General features: G+C 42.0%; 1 protein-coding gene across 2 annotated transcripts in view; it reads left to right on the forward strand.

Moving 5' to 3' along the window:
- dennd1b (DENN/MADD domain containing 1B) overlaps window positions 1–20981 on the forward strand; it is a 120754-nt gene extending 99773 nt beyond the window's left edge. For both annotated transcript variants that reach the window (XM_086114761.1, XM_086114762.1), the window contains 4 exons: window positions 2734–2823; window positions 14561–14646; window positions 15269–15488; window positions 15848–20981. In XM_086114761.1, coding sequence (XP_085970887.1) covers window positions 2734–2823; window positions 14561–14646; window positions 15269–15488; window positions 15848–16576 — 1125 coding nt within the window. In that variant the 3' untranslated portion in view covers window positions 16577–20981. The remainder of the gene's footprint in view (window positions 1–2733; window positions 2824–14560; window positions 14647–15268; window positions 15489–15847) is intronic.
- The last annotated feature ends 27 nt before the right edge of the window (window positions 20982–21008 follow it).

The following is a 21008-nucleotide window of genomic DNA, read 5'->3' on the forward strand; positions in this document are numbered from 1 at the left end:
CTCTTTAATGACTGCCGAAGCCCGCTCGGTGCTTTGTTCACGCCTGTACATTTTTAACCAACGCCCCTCTGGCTATGGCCTGTCACGTCACCCCAGCCCCTCTTTCCCCTTTATTGTCTGCATATTTCATCAGCGAGCCTGTGATTTCCTCAAAGCTAATGTAACGAGGTGTATGTTTCCATAAGTCTGCCGGATTTGATGAGGCAAAAGCAGCTTGATCTGTCAGTGGGGCACGGATTACGAGCAACATGAGCAAGACGCAGCCCTCTGTGAAACACGCGTATACGCAAACATGCCCGCGTAGTCAAGAGTGGCAAATAAAAATTCAGGAATCGCTTTAAATTCAAAGATTTGCGAAGAATTTATTTCCTCTGTTGTTGGAAGTCATCAGCTTGGATTCGGTCATTTTTTGACATTGCTGCCAGCTGTTAATGGACAGTAAAGGACTTAGACTGAAGTTTAAACTCGGTAGCCACATTCCAAATCATCTGAAAGCGGAATAGGCCGAGGGCTTGAATGTAGTTAATTGAGGCACACTAAGTACCAATTATCTTCTTGGCTGGATTTGCACCCTACGAAGCATTCACTCAATAAGCAAACTTGACTAAAAACAGACTGAAAGCAATAAACACAATGAACATATCATTTGACATTGAGCTAATGGAAAAATGGCATTGAAGAATCTTTTTGAAAATAGTTGAAAATTCCATTTTCAACAATGATTGACGAATCAACAATTTTGTTTTTATATTATTGCTTAACCCTCCTGTTGTCCTCGGGTCAAAATGACCCATCACTGTGTTAAAAACGCCCCAAAACCCCCCTAAATGACATTTTTTTAACTTGAAATTTTATGACTTTTCCTAGATTGGCTCCAACTGCAGAAAATTTGAAATGTTGTTTTTATTCACATTTCCATGGAAGCTGTACAAAAAAAAGTACAAAGGTGGTCTTCGGGTCAAAATGACCCATGAGGCAAATAGGGTTGAAATCAAGGTCACAAAGTTATTTACACACCATAGAATGTTTCAATGTTTTAGTTGTGTCTCAGATCAATTAGTAGAACACGTGAACAAGACATTAGCAGACATAAACAGGACAAGATAGGTGGTGTTCTCATAGATGGCAGAACTCTTTTTTGTGGATTTCAAGGGGTAATAAAGGTGCTACAGATGACAGGACTCCGAATTCTCTCTGTGCTGACGCCATGAGTGTGCGTTATGACATTGAAGAGGCTCTAGAGCTGATTTTTTCTGCTGTCCAGCAAGACAACTGATTCAGAAGAGGAAGTAGAGGATGTATCAGAAGAAGATGGGGAGGAATATAACCCAGAGTATGATGAATCATTTTCAGAACAAGAAGAAATCCCTGAAGCTGAAAGAGAGACTTTCCTTTCAAAAAATGGCAAAATAACATGGTCCTCAGCAGCATACAACCAACAAGGCAGGCATACAGAACAAAACGTACAGGAGCTCCTGAGAAACCTGATGATCCACCTTCCACAGCCACTTCCCCAGCGAGGGCAAGTAAGAAGAAGAAATGCCAGTTCTGCCCTCAAAAGAAGGACTGTAAAACACATACTGTGTGCTATAGGTGAAAGAAATATATCTGCAAAGGCTGTGCACTTGCATACTGCGCTACATGTGCTAATTAGTTGAATGGGTTATCTTATTTTTCATATTTTTGTCTTGTATTGTATTGTCCTAAATAGTTTACTGGAGGAAAAAAAAGAAAGGAACTTTAGTCATTGGAATGAATACAAAAGCATCCATAACTAAATTTCGCACATTTTTTTCCTTTTCTTAAGTTATAGAAATCCAAGTGAAGAGGGAGAACTATATCACACATAATGTGGTGAAGGACAAATTGTTTCTTCAAGTAATATGAAATTTGGTGTTTAAAATTCAATTTCGCTGCTTACTTGGGGGGTTTAGTGAAGATGGGTCATTTTGACCCGGAGGACACAGGGTGTGTACAGGAAATGAGGACAACAGGAGGGTTAACCCCCATATTACGTAATTGACAATGTCACTCGTTATATTAACACTATAAAAAGAATGTAGTGTATCTCCACAGTTAAATCTTCTTTCAACTTGCAAAGGCTTTAAAAATCCAAGCAGTGATTAGAACGTGGTGCTCAGAGTTCAAAGCCAGTTTTGCATTCCAATGCCCCCTGTCACTGACTTGAAGTTGCTTCAGCGCATCAAATCTTGAGCAATATGATAACTTGTTGGGTGGTGAGACCTCAAAGCAATGTAGTAACTCTGTGCAGCAGCTGGCTGCATTCGTTTCTCACATAAAATGTGATCTTTGTGATTTGTTTTATTTGAATTACGCTGTCTCCAAATTTAATTTTGCTGTATTGACTTATTCTGCCCATTTTTTTAAAGGTGGATTGATCACATTCCATTTGAGCAGCAAAATTCTTATTTCTTATTCTCATGCCCATGCCCTTTTCCCCAGTGAAGTAAAGCGTGCAGGAAATTGAAAAACGTAATAGTTGCCCAATCACTTTCAAGTTTACATACTGAAACACATGAGCATTGTGGTGCAACGAACACTTAAAAAATGAGTTCATTTATACTCAAGATTAAAATTGAAAAGATTCAGAAATGACGCATTTGGAAAATGGACAAATACATAGAAATTTTGAAAACATTTTTGCATGTGTGTGGTTTTGGACGTACTGTAACACAACATCTGAGTTTTACGTTCACTATTTCGGCCTCACAGGAGGAAGAGGAGGAAGGGATGACAGTCTGTGCAGGTTCCCCCACTAGTACCAAGAGCCTGTCTCCAAGGCGACTGCAAAGAATGAGACGGGTATGACACGCACGCACGCACGCACGCACGCACATACACATACACTAGTAAATTAGTTAACTACCTCGGCACTGATCATAACAGAGCTTGACTGATAACGGATGCAGCTTTTCACCTCCGTTTTCCTTTCGCTCCCTCTATCTACTCCATCGCAACACTCTTCTTCCCTCATCATCTTACCTCACTGTCTGCTGTGTTGCAGCTCTTGGAAGTACTTTATTTGAATGCCAAAAGTCATGATAAGCATTTTGTTTTCTGTCGACGTGCTGCTGTTTGTTGCACAGGCCGTATCTCTCCCAGAACAGTGCAGACAGGAGACGCAACTCATATGCCAGTCAGCGTTTCTGTTGAAAAACTTGCTTGTCCACTGAGAGGATTGTGTTTTTGTCTTTGCGTGTATCGAGTGCAAGCACACACATGTGATGAGATCAAGTTGGATTCTACTGCAGTTAATGTCAACATTTGCTTGTCAACTTTAAGGGAATTTAGTGATTAAATGCGCATGTCTGGTCAGTGCTTAACACATGCGTGCATCCTCAAGGACACATAAGTTTACTTGCTCATTGTTATATTACAATAACACGCCAATCTCTATTTTCAACAGAATGTCTGAATGCACATCGTGACATTTTGGTCACCGCTCCTCTAAAAAAACTGTGATTAGGAGAGATGGTGGGGTCTCTAATTAGCATTGTGTGTCCAGTGTGTGAGACCAGGCTGGAAATTCTTAGCACAGAAGAAGGTGCGAAGGCCTGGGGGGTGGGGGCGGGGGGGGCAACAGAGGAAGGGCAATTAGCCCCCCCCCCCCAAAGACCTTCTCCGGGTGCTTACAAAGGATGCTCACAGATTAACAGTTAACATGCGATGTATGTGTGCACGCACTTACCAACACACACATGAAGCATTAAGTATACGCACTCGCTCACAATCGTGTCCATGCCATTAAGAGTTGCTCATTGCTACGGTAACGGGCCCCTGGAGACCACTGTCGGAGGGTCACATAGGACCCAAGGTTGCATGTCCCACGCTCTGTGTATTTATCATTGTCCAGGAGTCCACAGCCACATCCAACATCCTCACAACATTTGCATTTTTACCATGACTCTCTATCTGTACACAAGTGGACAACATTATCGGTACCACTCTGTTAATGAAAGAAAAAAAAACCCACAGTGGTCACAAAAATAACTTGAATCTGACAAAAGTAATGATAAATAAAAATGTTAGCTGGTCAAAATGTCATCTGATTGCCCTGGTGAAGACGGCATGTGCTCCTACTGGTACGTGGTGGGAAGGGAGGAATATATCAATACATACCCTGGAACAGCAAATTAGCAGGACAATTAATGAGTGTCTTTTGGAGAGAAAATTATACACGCTAAATTGAACCGGAACTGGAAATGAACGAATCTGCCACGAACGGTTGGCCCCTCGCAACTGAAGCCATCTTACGTTGCCACTATAACTGACAATGTCTGTTATTTTTAACGCTGAAAACACTGTTATCATTGTGGGTGTTACGCTCGGATCCCTGCATGGAATAATAGGAGACTCTCAAAGAAATAATACAGCACCTCCGTGGAGCCACTTGAATGGCCAAATGTTCAATGTATATGAAAATGGTATGAAATATTTCCAATTCATCAATATTTTATTGTTTATGGGTATATCTATGTGCAAACTATATTTGAGTAACATTCTTTTAAGTCCACGTGATCTCCTCATTGCCTCAACCTAAGTGTTATATTTTAGGGGGGGCAAAAGCAGCCTTTGTAGCTCATCCATCTTATCTGTGTGTGTCTCTCTCCCCTTGCTGTGCTCTTGCCCTGCACATTCCTCCCAGTGAAATTATGGTACAGTAGTATTGTTTGGTCTGAAGCAGGTGTTCATTGCACCAGAAACTGACCTCATTGGGAATAAGCTAGTTAAATGGAGTTTAAGCGATGATGGTTAAAATATAAGACATGCTTTTTATCCTTTTTCTCTGGGGGGGCCTTGACTAAGCATATACCTGTGTACTGTCTGACCCCCCACCCCCCCAAAAAAAAAACCCTGCTTGAAATTCCCCCCAAATCTATATAGAATACAATAAGTTTTTTGTTTTTTTTTAAAGTTGGTGAATCTCCTAATTATAGGAAGAAACAGAACTGTCCCATTCCCTGATATATATAATGCAACAAAAATTACATTCCTGGTACACAGCAGGCCTTGATAATGTATCAGTATGTCCCGCAAAAATAAATAAAATACATTCAACAGAATGTTTGATAAATGAAAAAAATCTGGAGGAAAACCCTTATCTTGAACTGCATTTCGTGGGATGCAGGAACAGGCGACAGTATGGCGTTAGATTTCCACCACAATTAAAAGCACATGAGAGGAAATTTTGAAGTGTTGTGCCAACAATGAGACCACTAACAAGTTTAATTTGACGGTGGTTCAACTGAAATAAAGGCGCTAGGAGACCAGATAGTTTTTTTAAGACGCTACATTTACATTGTATGAACATTGAATGAAGGTTAATGTAACTGTTTCAATACTACCGGGCTGGGCCGTGGCTCAGAGATCAGCGGAGGGTCCGCTGTTCGATTCCTGCTCCGTCCAAGTCATGTGTCGTCATGTTCTTGGGCAAGACACTTAACCCACCTCACTGTGGTGTGCGGCCGGGTGGGAATGTTTGGGCGTAGGTAGTGGGGACGTAGGTGCCCACTGGCAACCGTCTGCCTGCTACAGGGCAGCTGTGGCTCCAGAATGTAGTTTAGCGCCACCAAAGTGTGAGTGAGTGAGTCCGTGAATAATGTATCCAATATGAGCGCTTTGAGTGTGCAGTTGTGCAGAAAAGCGCCATAGAAATCTGATGCATGACTAACAATATCATTATCACTACTTCTCTGGGGTAGCATCGTTACATTATCCGCAAATAAACATTTACAGCACTGCTAGGGGAGCATGGATGTGACCAATTACATATTACACGACGTTATATGTACAGTAAATTTCCTTGAAAACTAGTTTTACAACCAAAATGTTTTGAATGGTACTTGTACTCTGAATCGTTTTATTGTATTTCATTCTTAATCCATGTATGACTCTTTCTTCGTTTGATAAGTTAAAAAAAAAGTGAAATACTTTTATCGTGATACATTTTTCAGCCCGACTACACGCAAAATATTGGCATTGCTCTGCTGCATTCACCTGCTGTGTGACCCCAGAAGCATCCAGTAGCAACACAACCTCCAAAAGCTGAAAAACATTCCAGTCTCCTCAGTGATTCATTTGATTCTGCAACACTCTGCCCGGCAAATAGAAATGACATGAATGAAGTTCACACTGTGTGTGTTGTTGTCGTGTTATGTGCACATTCCAGCCATGTGCAGGGTGTGGGTGATTTGCAACGTTTTGGAGAGCTTGTTGATTCGGGGTGTAGGAGGGACCCTTTGGTTTGATGAAAACAAGGCTGCTGGCTTCAAACAGCAGCCACTGTTTTGGCTCCCCTGTGTGTGAACATCTCTTTTTGAAGGTCCATTGAGGATGTTGTTCTTGAACCATTGAGACAAACATAAAGACGAAGATTATATTTCTTGGATAACGTGTGATGGATTGCGTAGAAATCGAAAGAGTTTATGTGCACACATTTCTGGATGAAACCCTTGAACATCACGTTTCTTTGAAAACGCACATTACAAAGATCAAAATCAAAAGGGCAAAGATTGTGGCCTGAATGAATAAATCCAAGTATCGTCTTGATAAGAAAGCTTGATATATCATCTTTTGTTCTCTTATTTTACCCCGTTTAACCGATTATGTAGAGGCCTGAGAAAGCTCATAGAAGAATAATATTGAAGCATTATATATAATACAAAACAAAGCAATATGAATGATCAGCTTTACAGGAGATTGTGATCATTCTTATGCCTAATTTCTTCAGTCTAAAATTCTCAAGTTGAAGGACCTTGTAGAATTTAAAACAAATCAGTTGATGTTCAAAATACAAGAATTTGCTTCCAGCAAATATCCCAAAATGTTCAGCACAAGAGAAAGAATGTACAACCTGGGGGAGAATGTGAAAAAAAAAACACTTATTCCCGAACCACTCCGAAAAGTATGTGTCAAACGAGATGTGGTGTAAATCTATGGAACTCTCTTTCTTGATGAAGTCAAAGACGTCTAAAAGCTTTATAGAGCTTTATAAAATCACTTTCTTCATAAATTTGCAAACGAATAAATTAAAAATACTTGAGGTAACATCCACTGTGTTTGCTCAACACAGCAGCATATAGGGAAGCTTCTTTTCACTTTTAGTCCTGCTTCCTCATTAATATTATTTTTATGACCCTAAACGAAATGTGGCATCCTCCTTTTCGGTTATATTTTGTTTCATCGCTAATAATTGTACGACCATAAATTAAAGATGCATTTGTGAAACTACTTCTCAGTTTCCCTCAGGAACTGTATGAACAAGGCATGAAATCATCTGCTTTAGTGGATGGTGCGTCAGGCTGTCTCGCAGGGTGCATGTGTTGTCCACTCTCAGGCCTGTCACAGGGAACAAAGTGACAGCTGGATAAAGAGCGGAGGTGGCTGAAACCAAAATCTTCAATTAAACAGCAGCTTTCTGACTGGCCTCAGGTCTCCTTTCACAGAACGTTAAGTGTAACAAAATGTGCGTAGCCAGAGAGTAAGCTCAGTATGTGTCTTGTGCGCGTGTGTATGTGTGTGTATACGTGAATTCAATAAATGCATGGTTGGAGATGTTTGTGGAAACCATCAGTGGGAGACAGCTCATATATTCACGGCGAGTGGAGACGTAAACTATAAAATATGGACACATGACCTGACATGTGCTCTAATGTGGAAAATTGTGTGTGCATGTGTGTGTGTGTGTGTGTACAATAATGTAAACATCTAATTTAAATTGAATATCAATCCTCTAAAAGCCTACTATTAATTTAGCTATACAAATACTGTGTTGAACACAGTATTTGCCTTCTCGTGTGGAGTTTGCATGTTCCAGTTTTCTCCCACATTCCAAAAAATGCATGGAAGGCTGAATGAACACCCTAAATCAGGGGTGCCCATGTCGTCGATCGTGATTGACCAGAAGATCAAGGACTGGTCCCAAGTCGATCCGAGGGGTGTAGAGGGAAAAACAAAAAAAACATTTGTGTCTCTGTGCATGTTTGTAATATTTTTTTTGTGCTAATACACAATGCGCCCTAATCATTCTATCGGTCTCACTTTCACAAAAAGTATTTAAAAAAGAAATGAAAGCAGGTAATCTTTAACCTACGGTGACGTCTGCAGTTGCAGCTTGCGATCCGAGTTGTTGCGCTATATCTTTTATCGTTATCATTATTCTCATTCAGAGTTTGTTTTGTACAATTCACCGAGGGGACGGGCAAAGAATGGGAATAAGGAGGGCCGAGAGAAGCATTTTAAAACGGTACGTGTGAGCTACGAACCTTAACAGGCTGCCTAAGTGCGTCGCATGCCTCAGCGTCAGGCTATTGCTCATCATGGCATGCGCGTGTACATGTGTGCGTGCATGTATGCGCGCGTGCGCAGTAATGGGTCGATCGCGGCAGGTAGGTTGATCGAAAAGTAGATCTACGGTCAGAAAGGTTTGGGCTCCCCTGCCCTAAATAGTCCTTCGGTGTGATTGCCATTACGAATGGTTGGTTGTCTTTGTGTGCCCTGCGACTGGCTGGCATCCAATTCAGGGTGTCCCCCGCCTGCTGCCCAAAGACAGCTGGGATGGGTTCCAGCATGCCCGCAACCCTCGTGAAGATAAGCAGAGATAATGAGATGAGATAATCATGGATGAATGGCTGGATGGATATATTTAGGAAATATATACTGGATGAATGGAGATTTTATATATATATATACTGTATATATATACAAATACACACACACACATACGTTGACACCCTTATCAATACATCATTACCAAAAGATTGAAGTATTGTATTTTAAGTGGTTGTTCCTTCATGCACCATTCACATATGAAGTTTTTAAGGCCGTTGGTTTCATCTTTCAGCATTCGTGTCAGCTTTGTCTTATTTGTTTATTTTTGTTTATCAATTTTTCAGTATGATATCTAAGTCATTTTCATTGAAAAAGGGGCAAATAAATGGTGTATTCTTTTTTCAGTGTCTCTGTGAATAGATTTTTTTTTTTTACTTAAATTGAAGCAAATCGAAGAAAAGAATAATTTCGAAACATTGTTTTAAAATGTATGATCTGCAACCTCAACCAGTTCAATTGAAAAAGAAAAAGGGACTTTGGAACAGTTGCGAAAAGCAGTCTGTTTTTGCCGAAAGGCATACATTCGAATCAATGATTGCCTCACCGGAAAAGGAGATTCGTTTTGAAACAAACCAGTTAAATTCCAGACCAAATAAACAAACTAAAGGGGACTGTGCTGTCTACCCCCTCCCTTTTTTTTCATAAACCAGATGATCCTTAATACATACTTCCATCATTATGCACCTTTTTTTTTTTATGCACACCTTTTTTTTTTTTTGATAGTCCTGACTGGTGATCTGTCATTACCTATTCATAGGATATTAGGTGTTCTGTTGCTAGAGGGCTCTCGTACCAACTTGACCAATACCTAGCAGTTAATTTTCTTTTTCGGATGTATCTATCATCCTTTTAATTCGAAGCCAAAGTCTATCATGGAAAAGAAGGCCGAGTGTTCCTTCAGTGTCACTGGTTGGACTTCCTGAAACCAAAGTGCCATCTCCAGGCAGGGACTGTGTACTGCACTGCCACTGTTCTCCCCCAGACACCTGGACGAGACTGTCGGTTTAATCCAATAAGCATGCGGCACATTTTCCTTCTTTTATATACTGCGCGGCTCCTGTTTTAAAAGTATCCTTTCAGCGAAGGCCAGTTGGATGGTCGAGCACTGGAGCTTTTCTCAAACAGTGTTTTCCTCCACCTCTTTGGAGTGTGCTGCTCTTAAACAGGCAGACTTGGCCGTACATCTGCAGAGTCTCTGCTTCTCCCCAAGGTTTGTTTGCATTTTACCGACATCTCTTTACATACGCTGCCAAGCTGTGAGATCAGTGGCCGCTCTGAAAATACCCTATGAAATGCATAATGTAAGGCGGGCTTTTAAGGAGTTTGGCCCCGCCACAGAGACAGAGAGTTGCTCTGAATAAGTGGCCATGCAGGGGAAAGCATTTGGTGAAATGGATGCTGATGATTTGATTTTCCTCTTATAACCACAAATGAACCGTAATGTGTTGCATCAGAAGTGGGAAATGTTTGGAGACATCTAGCATTGGGACTGTTGAGGTGCTAAGGATGAGGTCAGAACGTCTAGTTCATAATTTACTCGCAGGCCGGCCTGTGAAGGTAGCGGCGGCCAGCGTGTTGAGATTTGATGTCCAAATACAGAACTGAAGGTATTCCCAATCCTTTTGCTCTTTCGCCAAGCGCTACGGAGCTCAGATCAAAGCGCTAAAAATGATAACGAAAGAAATAAATGTTCCTGTCAGAGAGAGAGAGAAAAAATTTAACAAACTGCTGACTGGCGGCGCTGCCCAATCCAAGACGAAAGTGACGTCAGAGTAACAGAGGGAGAAAATGTGAGACAATTGGGGGGGGGGGGAAATCACTTTTTCATTTGCACGTTTCAGCTTCCTATTAGCCCACAGCGAGGAGCTAATGGAGCAGCAGGATGATAGTCTGTTGTTCTTGTTTTGTCAAGTTCTCCTCTGCGCTGTCAGGCCCGAGGGCTTGACTATATTTGACTGCGGGTGCCCCCGCTCTTAAACATTGCATTTGTTCTTTACATTGGTGCACAGCGCATCCGAGTTCACGAGTCAGACAATTAGCTGCTGTTGAGGAACTCTTTGCAGAAAAGTCTGAAAACTAAAGTTGTTGAGAAACTGCAGAATTGTGACCGTCGCGCTCGGGGGTTCTCACCGCGAAGAGAAGCAATGACAAGTTGATGAGGCCGTGTCGGGTGGGGACCGTCCGTTTACGGCTCCCTGCGGAACTCGCTTCTCGGACAGACGGGACCAAAGCTGTAACCGAGATCACAGCGCCCTGCGGGCCTCATGACCCGTGTTTGCTTGTGTTTGGCTTCACCTTGCTTTAATAAACACCTAGCTGCACAGAGAGGCCCCACTTTGCCAAGCATGCGCAAATGAAAAGCCTCGTACACACTGAGCGTGTGTGTGTGTGTGTGTGTGTGTGTGTGTGTGTGTGTGTGTGTGTGTGTGTGTGTGTGTGTGTGTGTGTGTGTGTGTGTGTGTGTGTGTGTGTGTGTGTGTGTGTGTGTGTGTGTGTGTGTGTATCACAGGTGCATCGCAGCTCTTTTTGGTTGGCTGCCACGTCAGCCCGGCTCCAGATTTACTTCCCTGACACAGGAATCCATTAAATGCTGTTTAGGGATCCTGGGCCAGAGCCCCTCTCAAATCTCTTTCATTATAGCTCCAAGCTACCATGGAAGGGCAGCGAGTTGGCCAATCAGCGCTGCCGCCACATGTGTTCCTGCTTAGGCCCACGATTTGAGAGGCTTAAGTGACTACTGCACACATCTCAAACTCGTATGTGTGTGTGTGCGTGTGTGTGTCCTTAGGTGTGTTCTTGTGCGTGTATATCCCAAATGAGGCCATGCCAGCCACACAACGATTCCGCCCATCTGGCTGGCACCGTGTCCACTAATGAAGACTGGCTCAGGACACGGATCCAATGCTGTCCTTCACCTCTTTGCACGGCCACACCTATTGGCTCCTCCTCTTTGCCCCCCATCAGGAGGCACATCCGCTCACCTCGAATGATTTTGCATCTTATTTCTTCTATGCATCATTCCTTTTCGTGTTTACCTTTTATCACTGTGTGTTCGGTTTCTGTGCAGCAAACACAACACTCTAAAGCACCCCCTGTGCTCCTCTCCTCTTTGAAGGAGTTTATTCCTGTTCTGGCCTTTGATTGTGTGGTGTGATCGTTGACAAAATATGGAAAACTGTTGGAGCACTTATTTAATATCTTTGATATGTAGTTTAAGATGCATGTACAGCACGCTCTTTGTCCTCACTAGCAAGTCAATGTGGGAGTTTTTTTCCCTCTAATGTATGACATTTCTTCACAATGGACTGTCATATTTTCTTAATTATTAATTTTATTATTATTATTACTAGAAGTAGCATTATAACATTCTACTAGAGAACATCTAGCTTTCCACTAGTACAGTCGTGATCAAACCTTTTACAGTAATCACCCCCCCCCTAAAAAATAATGTGAGACTTGTTTTGTTTGTTTGTTTATTGCACATAAAACATATATACAGTAATAATTTGACAGAAAATAAGGTAGATAAAAAAAAGTAAAAAGAAAGAAATCAATCTTCATTCAACACAGTTATTATGTTCAAGGGAGTAGGAAGAAGTAAAAAACTTATCTAGTCCTACCCCGTTATGTGATTGTATCTAATAAATCATTTTTATATCAATCAGAAAAGAAAAAAGTAAGAAGAAAGAAGTCTCCATTAAGGCTGATACTTTACCCTTAACCGTGATATTTTTACAACTTTTGGTTTGTATCGGGATTATATACTTCCACACCCTGACACTCTTGTGTCAGTTTTCTCTTGTATTCATAATGGATATTTATATACCTTTCTCTATTTATCAACTTAGTTCTGATTTATCATTATATTTAATGTTTAGAATTGATCATTTTAACTCTGATTGATGTAGGTTGTTTGTACTATTTTTTTGAATTTGTTTTTGAACTCAGCAAGCGATTTACTCATTTTCAGGTCCGTAACACCTTTGATAGATACACTTCTTTGCTTGATGTTTGTTCTTGTTTTGAGTTTTTTGAATAAGTTGGTACCTCTTAAATCATAGCTGCTTTCTCGAATTTCGAAAGACTTCTGAATGTTTTGGCAGAGCAGGTTATTGTGTGCTTTGTACATTAATTGGGCGATTTTAAAGTCAACCAGGTCATAAAATTTCATCGTATTTAATTTGATATATAGTGGATTTGTGGGTTCCGTATATTTTGATCTATTAATAATTCGAATTGCTTTTTTTGTAGTTTTACAATAGGGAGTGTGTTTGTTTTGCAGGCATTTCCCCATATTTCCACACAGTAGGTCATATATGGTAATAATAATGAAGAGTATAATGTGTACATAGATCTCTTATTTAGTACTTCCTTGGTTTTGTAGAGGATCCCTACGGTTTTGGCTATTGTTCTTTTTACGTTATCGATATGTGGCTTCCAACATAGTTTTGAGTCTATTACTAATCCGAGAAACTTGGTTTCATACGCTCTTTCTATCTCAATTGAGTTTACCATAATTTTAGCTTGGTGTTTGATTGGTCTTGTGCCAAAAACAATTAACTTCGATTTTTTCAGGTTAAGTGACAATTTATTTCTGTCGAACCAGTTTTTTAATTTGTTTAATTCGTTTTCTACGGTTGTCAGGAGCTGTTTCAGATTTATTCCAGAACAGTAGAAAGTTGTATCATCAGCAAATAGGACACATTTAAATTGTTTTGAGACCTTGCAGATATCATTTATATATAAGATGAATATGACCAAGACTATGCTTGATCATATTTCAATACAGTAGCTTAGTAGGTGTGAGTGTTCATCAATAATAATAGGTTGCTCAAATGGTTTTCCATCGAAGAGTGCATGAAGGAAAAGATGACCAAAAGGGAAGTCAACCCCCCAAATTATTTTCAAGAATATCTTCTATGCAGCCCCACGAGTCTAAACACGGCATTCTGTTTAATATTGTGGAATATGAGAATTTATGGAATCTGAGTTAAGGAGTAAAAGCCACCCATTTTCATCCGTCTCAGAAGACGGCCATTTTGCCACTTGCTGTCGAACGAAAATGGCATCACACTTGCTCATAGCTCAGCTTCAGAAAACAGGTTAGCCGTGATTGTTTGTTACCTGAGCCCCGAGCTACTGTGATGTCATTTTCAGTCGACAGAAAGAGACAAAATGGCCACCCCATGTATGCGGGTGGATTTTTAGTGCTGAACTCATATTTAAAACGCAACATTCAATGCCGTGTTGAGACTAGCGCGGTCGTATAGAACATAGTATTGTCGAAAGAACGAAAAAATAATATAATTCCCCTTTCCAAATGCACTATGGAATATGTACACATTTAGGTTTGCTGCCCACAATATAAACAAATGACCGCTCTGTGAGGGGGCTGTCAATTAGAAGGCGAGCGATGGTGTTGAAAGAAGAGCGCGTGCACTGGCGGTGATGGAGGGACATGTGCATGATGGTGGAGGGAGGCCATGTTAATAAGTGTCCCACAGCAGATGGGGAGCGTCCCGCGTTGCTGTGTAAAGCTGCTGTCTCTTCTTGAACCCGCACATTAAACATGTTACACAGGTGGCTTATTTAACCCGCTGTGTCACTAAACGGCACCACGTACTGATCATTCAGCACATTGCGCTGACAAACACCATGTGCAGAGATGTTACAGCGCCGATCGTTAATGTTCCTACACCGGGCCTGCGTTCAGAACAGACGTAATGCTTAATTTGATAAAACACCTCTAAACATTCTCATCCCCCAGACCCCAGTTTGACTAATATAGCAACTCTTTGGGTTCTGGTCCAATAAAACAAGAGCTGTCCCTTGATACCTCGCTATGTATCTTCTTCTAATCTTCTTCTATTTCTGTCTGTTTTTATTCTTTCTTTTTGCAATTTTTTTTTTGTACTTGTCTAATTTACAGCAAAACTTCAACAAGTCTCCCATGAGCAAGGGCCCTCCAGAGCTTGGCCTCGGGCTCGATGATGATGAGCTGGACAGCGCTAGCAAGTAAGTGCTTCTTTTATTCATCCTTACTCTATTGTACTATCAAAGCCACGATTCATTTTGTTGAGTAACAATCGACTCAATGGGCAAAAGATGCTCAAGGCAAGTTATTTTTTAAGTCAAGATTGTACTGCCCCCAAGTGGACATCAATGGGAAAAACCAGATCATTTGACCAAACTATTTTTGGACGATTTAATGTGTTGGCTTGCTGATATTTTCTTTGTAAAATACTGTCCATCTAGGTTTTCATTAATTAAAGTAATACATACTGGTCCATCTGAATTGAGTAGATAGAATACCATACAGATCAGCTCATTTATCTCAGTAGTGCACATAATTTAGAGATTTATTGTAAACACCTTGGATAATATATTGCAATCTACGTAACTTCCCAATTAAAAAGAATTGCCATTTTTCTGTCTGCAATCGAAGTCAGCTAAAATCATCAACTGATGAATAGAAAAGTAAATCCTGAAATCTGTCATTCGTATTCATCATGAATCTCAATGTCAATTTCACGTTTTTGAATAGAATTAGTGAAATGAACGGAGCTTTATAGCACATTCTATGTATTTTGGTTGCATCTCTACATCAGCATTTTCTCTCAATGTCTTGCCACCGTAGGATCTCATCAGAGGACAGTGGCGATGTGCCGTCATACACGGAGGACAGCGATGACTGCTACTCTTTGGAGTTGGACATGGACTCCTCACAGTCAGGCAAGATGAACCTGCTGGAGGAGATCCTGGACTCTCTGAACACCACCACGATGGAGCAAGGCAAGCTCAGTGCAGCCAAGAGCCTGGACTTCTTCAGGTCCATGGAGGACCTGGACTACGCCCCGGTATGAGAAACACATTGTGTAATGCAGCTCATTAAAACTCATTCAGTACTAGCCAATTATGGACCATGTCTGAAAAGACGTTTAAAAACGTCTTTGGGAGTGAATGAGTTAAGTGGTCTCACTTTTTTTTTATATATCCCCCAAAACCTGGCATTTGAACAGGGCTGTGTAGACTTAAGCCATTGCAGATCCATTTCAAAACTATTTCACACACACACACACACACACACACACACACACACACACACACACACACACACACACACACACACACTTCAAGTCACTTCATAGGAAATGGCTTGTTTGACTGTATTGTTAGCATAAGCTTTCCTAATTCCTCTTTGTCCGATCATTTTCAGAGTAAATTTAACACCGCGGGTGACTGTCAGCCGTCAGAGGAAAGGGATTGTGATGAAGTGGGGGATCAGGGGGGCTGGAACATGGGTCAGGATGACAGCGCGGTCCACGGGAAGCACCTCCCGCCGTCCCCACGCAGAAAGCCCGCCAAGAGCAGCCTAAAAAAAAACCCTGTGCTCGTAACAGATGAGCAGCCCGGTCCGCGTCCTCTACCTCCAGGGAGACAAGCAGGAGAGTGCCTCTCCTATTTTCTGTCAACATCTCAACAAGTTACGGCCACAACGCCATCTCCAACTTTGTCCCACGCAGCTTCAATTCCCAACTATTCTCCACTGCCGGCGCCCCGCACCCGGACCATTTCTGAGCCCCCGGCGAGCACCGAGCCCCCTCCCGCCCAGAACCCGACAGGCTCCACCGGCATCTTGAGGAGGAAAGTGCTCTCCAAGGAGACGGTGAGGCACTACAAGGAGAAATCTCTGCACAGGCAGGCAAGCAAGGAGAGCAGGGCCAGGAATAGCCAGCCGGTGCAGGTCCCCTGGGAGAAGGACTACACGGAGGGACTGCCGAGTCTGGGTCACGCCAAAGGCTTGGGGGCGGCGATGCAGGATCGAGGCCTCCTGGAGGAGATCGAGTCCATGTGCTGCGTCGGGCCGGTGCTTCACAGCGGCCTGCAGCTCTCGCAGGTGCACTGCAACAGCAGTCACCACAGCAAAGCCGCGGAGCACTCGTAACTTTCGAGCCGCAGAGTCGCCGTGTCAACAGCAGGAAGACTTAGTGAGAAATGCACAGACCTGCAGGTGAAGCCTGTGGGAACAAAACAGAAAAAGCTGTTGGACAGGGACAAGGTCTTCCCCAGGGAGTGATTTCTATAACCGATGCAAGATGTCGAAACATGTAGCAATAAACTCTACAGGTGCATCTCAATAAAATACAAAATTGTGAAAAACTGCATTTATTTCAATAGTTTCACATATAATGTAGATTCACAACATCCAGTGAAATATTTCCTGATTCATAATGTTCATGGTTATACATTACGGTTAACGAAAAGCCAAGTCTCAAAAAATTCGAATACAGTGAGCACCTGCGTATTTGTTTTTTGGCATTCACAAATTTAACTCATGACAGATTTTTTTTTCTTTACTGTGGAACTAATCTCCTTTTCGCCACCAAAAAGCTTATCTTGTGCTTCAGCCAAAGCAGTAAAAACTTTACTTTGGCACCATCTTGTGGCATTTTGCTGCTAAGGCTCTATGTTGTTGTGAGTTGAGGAGTTTCATTTTGACAGAAATATTTCTTAGCCACCGTCTTGTGGCATTGATTAGCAATTTCAGGCCTTTTTGGAGGGGCTTCACACAGATTTTCACTATTTGCGGCGGGGCACGTATGCTTTCCTGGGCAAATAGCAGCTGTGTGCGTTGGATGACAAAAGAAACACTCCAAATCATTTTTACATGTGGAAATTAGGTGGCATTTCCCTGTGTGTTAAAGTTATATCGACAAAAATTTACCTACTGGAGAAAAAAAAAAGATTTCCACCAAATTCGAATTCATTGAGATGCACCTGTATATCTGCCTAAGTATTGGGGTTGCATTCCATCTACAGGAAGTGGACGAAAATAGAGAGTCTGTCCCATCTACTACGTCCTCCTATGGAGCTATTAACAGTGCCCTCTCTTCTGGGAAAATCTTCTACAAGATGTTCGAGTGTATCCGTGGCAACAGTGGACCGTTCATTCCGAAGATCACAAAGGTGTGTTGAGTCAGTTCCGGCAGCATCAAACCCATCCCCGGTCACACTGGAATCAAAAAAGGACGGACTTCCATTCAAAGGGGTGAGCCAGGACTTTTTGTCTGTATCATCTTCTGCAAATTGCACATTTTTGTTTTTGTTTTGAGTAACAAGAAAAAAAAAAAATCATGGCGCCAGGAAGGAGAACTGAAAGCAACTTCGAGCACCCCCGTTGCGTTTTTCCACATTCCAAAAATGATGTCTTGAAACAGGAGGGGCAATGTGACGTCCCATCGTCATGTCAAAGGTCGTCACATTTCACTGGAGCGTCGGACGTTTGCACTTTTCAGATGGACAATTCTAGCCCCGCCCCCGTTGACAAGTATTTCAATTAATATCGACAAAAGGAAAATCAGCAGTCCTCATGAGCCTTTGGAAGCATTTCGACACTGTGTACAACCATTTCGATCACCGTGCCTTAAGCGGACGTCTGATTTGTTCATCTTTGGAGAGCCTGGTAGGTACTCGTGCTTGACATCTGTCAGCTTGGAGACTTGAACGGTACTTGTAAGCGTGTTTATGTCGATAGACTGAAATCTTTGTGTCTCCTGGATGATGTGCTTTAAGCTGCTTGTCAAAGTTACATTTCATAGAATCAACTGTGCATGTAGAAACTCACAAGGGAAGTCCATGTGAACAGTAACTTTTTTTTAAAAACGTTTTCCCCTCACCTCAAACGACGCCGCTTGCACTCTCCTCCTTGTCATTTCGTCCAACTTGTGTTGTCTCCATTTCTTCTCTCCCTATTGAAATCTGTGTAAGAACGTATTCGATATCCATGTTCGAGTACGCTCTTTGTCTTCACTAGTAAGACAATTCAGCACACTCAATGCTGTTGCACACACCACGAAAGTGCTTTTCCACTGCTGTGTGATATTTGTGCACACAGCAGTGTAGCAGTGTGTGGTATACTCGGAGGACAGCTGCATGTCACTCATGAGACAAAACTGCACGAGTTGAAATCTGCATACAACTCGTGAAGTACTAGATGTTAACTGGTTAATTTCACGACTAGCACGCCGTTGTCGAATAATGCAATTTTGCCTAACTACTATAAAGTACTTTTCTTCACAGTCGGTCTCACTTGCATCTTCCCCACACTACTGTGTGATGTTTTTGCACATGAGTAGAACAACTTTGGCATATTAATGGAACAATGACATGTTCCCGGTATGATCCAGGAGGATTCTCGTGCACTACATACGCCTAGCCCATTTGGCCTAGTTGTGTTACAAGTGCAGCATAGTAGTTTACGAGTCAAGTTTAATTGAATACTAGCGAGCCAAAAATGGCAGTAGTCGCGGAAAAAAAAACAACAACGAGTAAGACTGTTGAATTGTCTCAGTGGTAGGACAAAGAGCATACTAGTACATGAAAAATGAGGATGTGGGTCCAGTGGCTTTTCAGATCTCCTGGCGTCCAGTCGCACACTGGTGATAGCGTGTTTGATTGTACCGCAGTTTAGACTGACCCACATACATGTGACATGTACAGTCCGACTCTCCCGGTGAGAGAAACGCTGCGTGTGGAGGCCCAAACCAAAAAAAGAAAAAAAAATAGCTTTCCCCATTGCCCGGTTTGGCGCTGTTCCCGTTTTTTGTTGTGATTTCGAGCAGACGCCAGTCAGGCTGGCATTTAAACGGCGGCCATTTCTCGAATGGCCGCCGCTGCCCCGTTAACGATTTACTCGCAAAGTGGCCGGCGAGCACCTCAACGAGTGGACATTGGTAAAGTCTACGAGCAACTCGACAGCAGCTCAACTCATTGACACGCATTAAAACACAGAGTAACTATGCAAAGATTTCCAACTCAAAACTTTGACGAAAAAAAAATTACCAGTCAAGTTAGTTTCTAATGGGAATAAGCTTGTGTGTGTGTGTGTGTGTGTGTGTGTGTGTGTGTGTGTGTGTGTGTGTGTGTGTGTGTGTGTGTGTGTGTGTGTGTGTGTGTGTGCGTGCGTGCGTGCGTGCGTGCGTGCGTGCGTGCGTGCGTGCGTGCGTGCGTGCGTGCGTGCGTGCGTGCGTGCGTGCGTGTGTGTGCGTGCGTGCGTGCGCGTGTGCGTGCGTGCGTGCGCGTGTGTGCTCAACAGTAATGTGGTGTGCCTTGTAAAATAAGAGTGTACCCGGTACAGTATTAAAGAGAACGGTAAGAGTATGCAATGTTCAAATCATCATCTGGTCCTCTGATTGTTTCATGAGTGAAAATAACTTCAGAATGGTTGTGACCAAATGACGTGAAGTGAACTCAGGTGATGTTTTTCAGACAGGAGGAACCTCCTGGCATTTCATTTGCTTTTGCGTGTAGTTTTTATTTTGTCTTCTGCTAGCTAGACACTTTTTTTAATTATTGCATTAGTTTAGGAGTTGTTTAAATTAATTGTGTTTATTCGTCACCCCTGCCCCCTAATTTAGGTCGAAACAAAAAAAGGCATTTAAAACGTTTTCTCAGAGGTGTTCATAGCAAAAAACTGAAAAATATCAAATATTTTCATCCGAGGTGTTTTTTCCTGCGTATATTTTACATCAATAATATAAATTGATGTTGTATGTTGTAAATGACGTCCAATATGAATGTTTAAATATTATTTTTAAACTGAAAAAGAAGAGACAATAATATAAAAATGTATCGCCTCCTATCCGGTACTCACTTGTGTTTCTGCCCGCATGTTCAGTACTTGGATGTAATGTCTGTTTGAACTTGGCCCTTATTCGTTTGACAGATGTACTTCATTCATAATTCTTGATATTTATATCAGTATTTAGCTGCGAAAACAAAAAAAAGAAAAAGAAGAGTGACACAAATATATCGGTTCTGCCTTGCATCCGATTGCATTATAGTATTTAACATCATCTGCCTTGTAGGAGAGTTTATTTTTTACATTTATTGGCGCTGTAAATAAACCCGAGAGAAAAATACATGAGCGAATAACTACTGCTGTGAGAAAAGTGAAAAACGATGGTGACTGTTTACACTAAAGCTGTACAATGATGATGACAGTAGTGTGTGGGGGGGAGGGGGGGTCGCATTTCAGTATGTGGCAGAAGAGCAACCTCTTGGTGCTTGTCGCTATTCCGCCGGCGGCTGAGGGTGCTAACGTAGCATTTCTGATTGCAGACACACCACATTTCATAATGTATTTTAACATCCGTGTAGTAGCAGCGTAGACATGAATCAACTCGTGGAACAATCGAGTTTTCCGGTACGTTTTGATTCCGTGCACACTTGCATGTTCTCGTTGTGGAGAAAACAACTGAGGTCAGTTTGACGAGGTGTTGATGACCAACCCGGTACAACTGCACATCTTGTATGCACTGTGAACTGAAAATAAATTCTCTTTCATGCAACTTGCATGTCTAGACTCACTTTCAAGC

Source organism: Hippocampus guttulatus, chromosome 7, assembly GCF_054856545.1.
Source record: "Hippocampus guttulatus isolate MCC_2025c chromosome 7, RoL_Hgut_1.0, whole genome shotgun sequence".
Lineage (NCBI taxonomy): Eukaryota > Metazoa > Chordata > Actinopteri > Syngnathiformes > Syngnathidae > Hippocampus > Hippocampus guttulatus.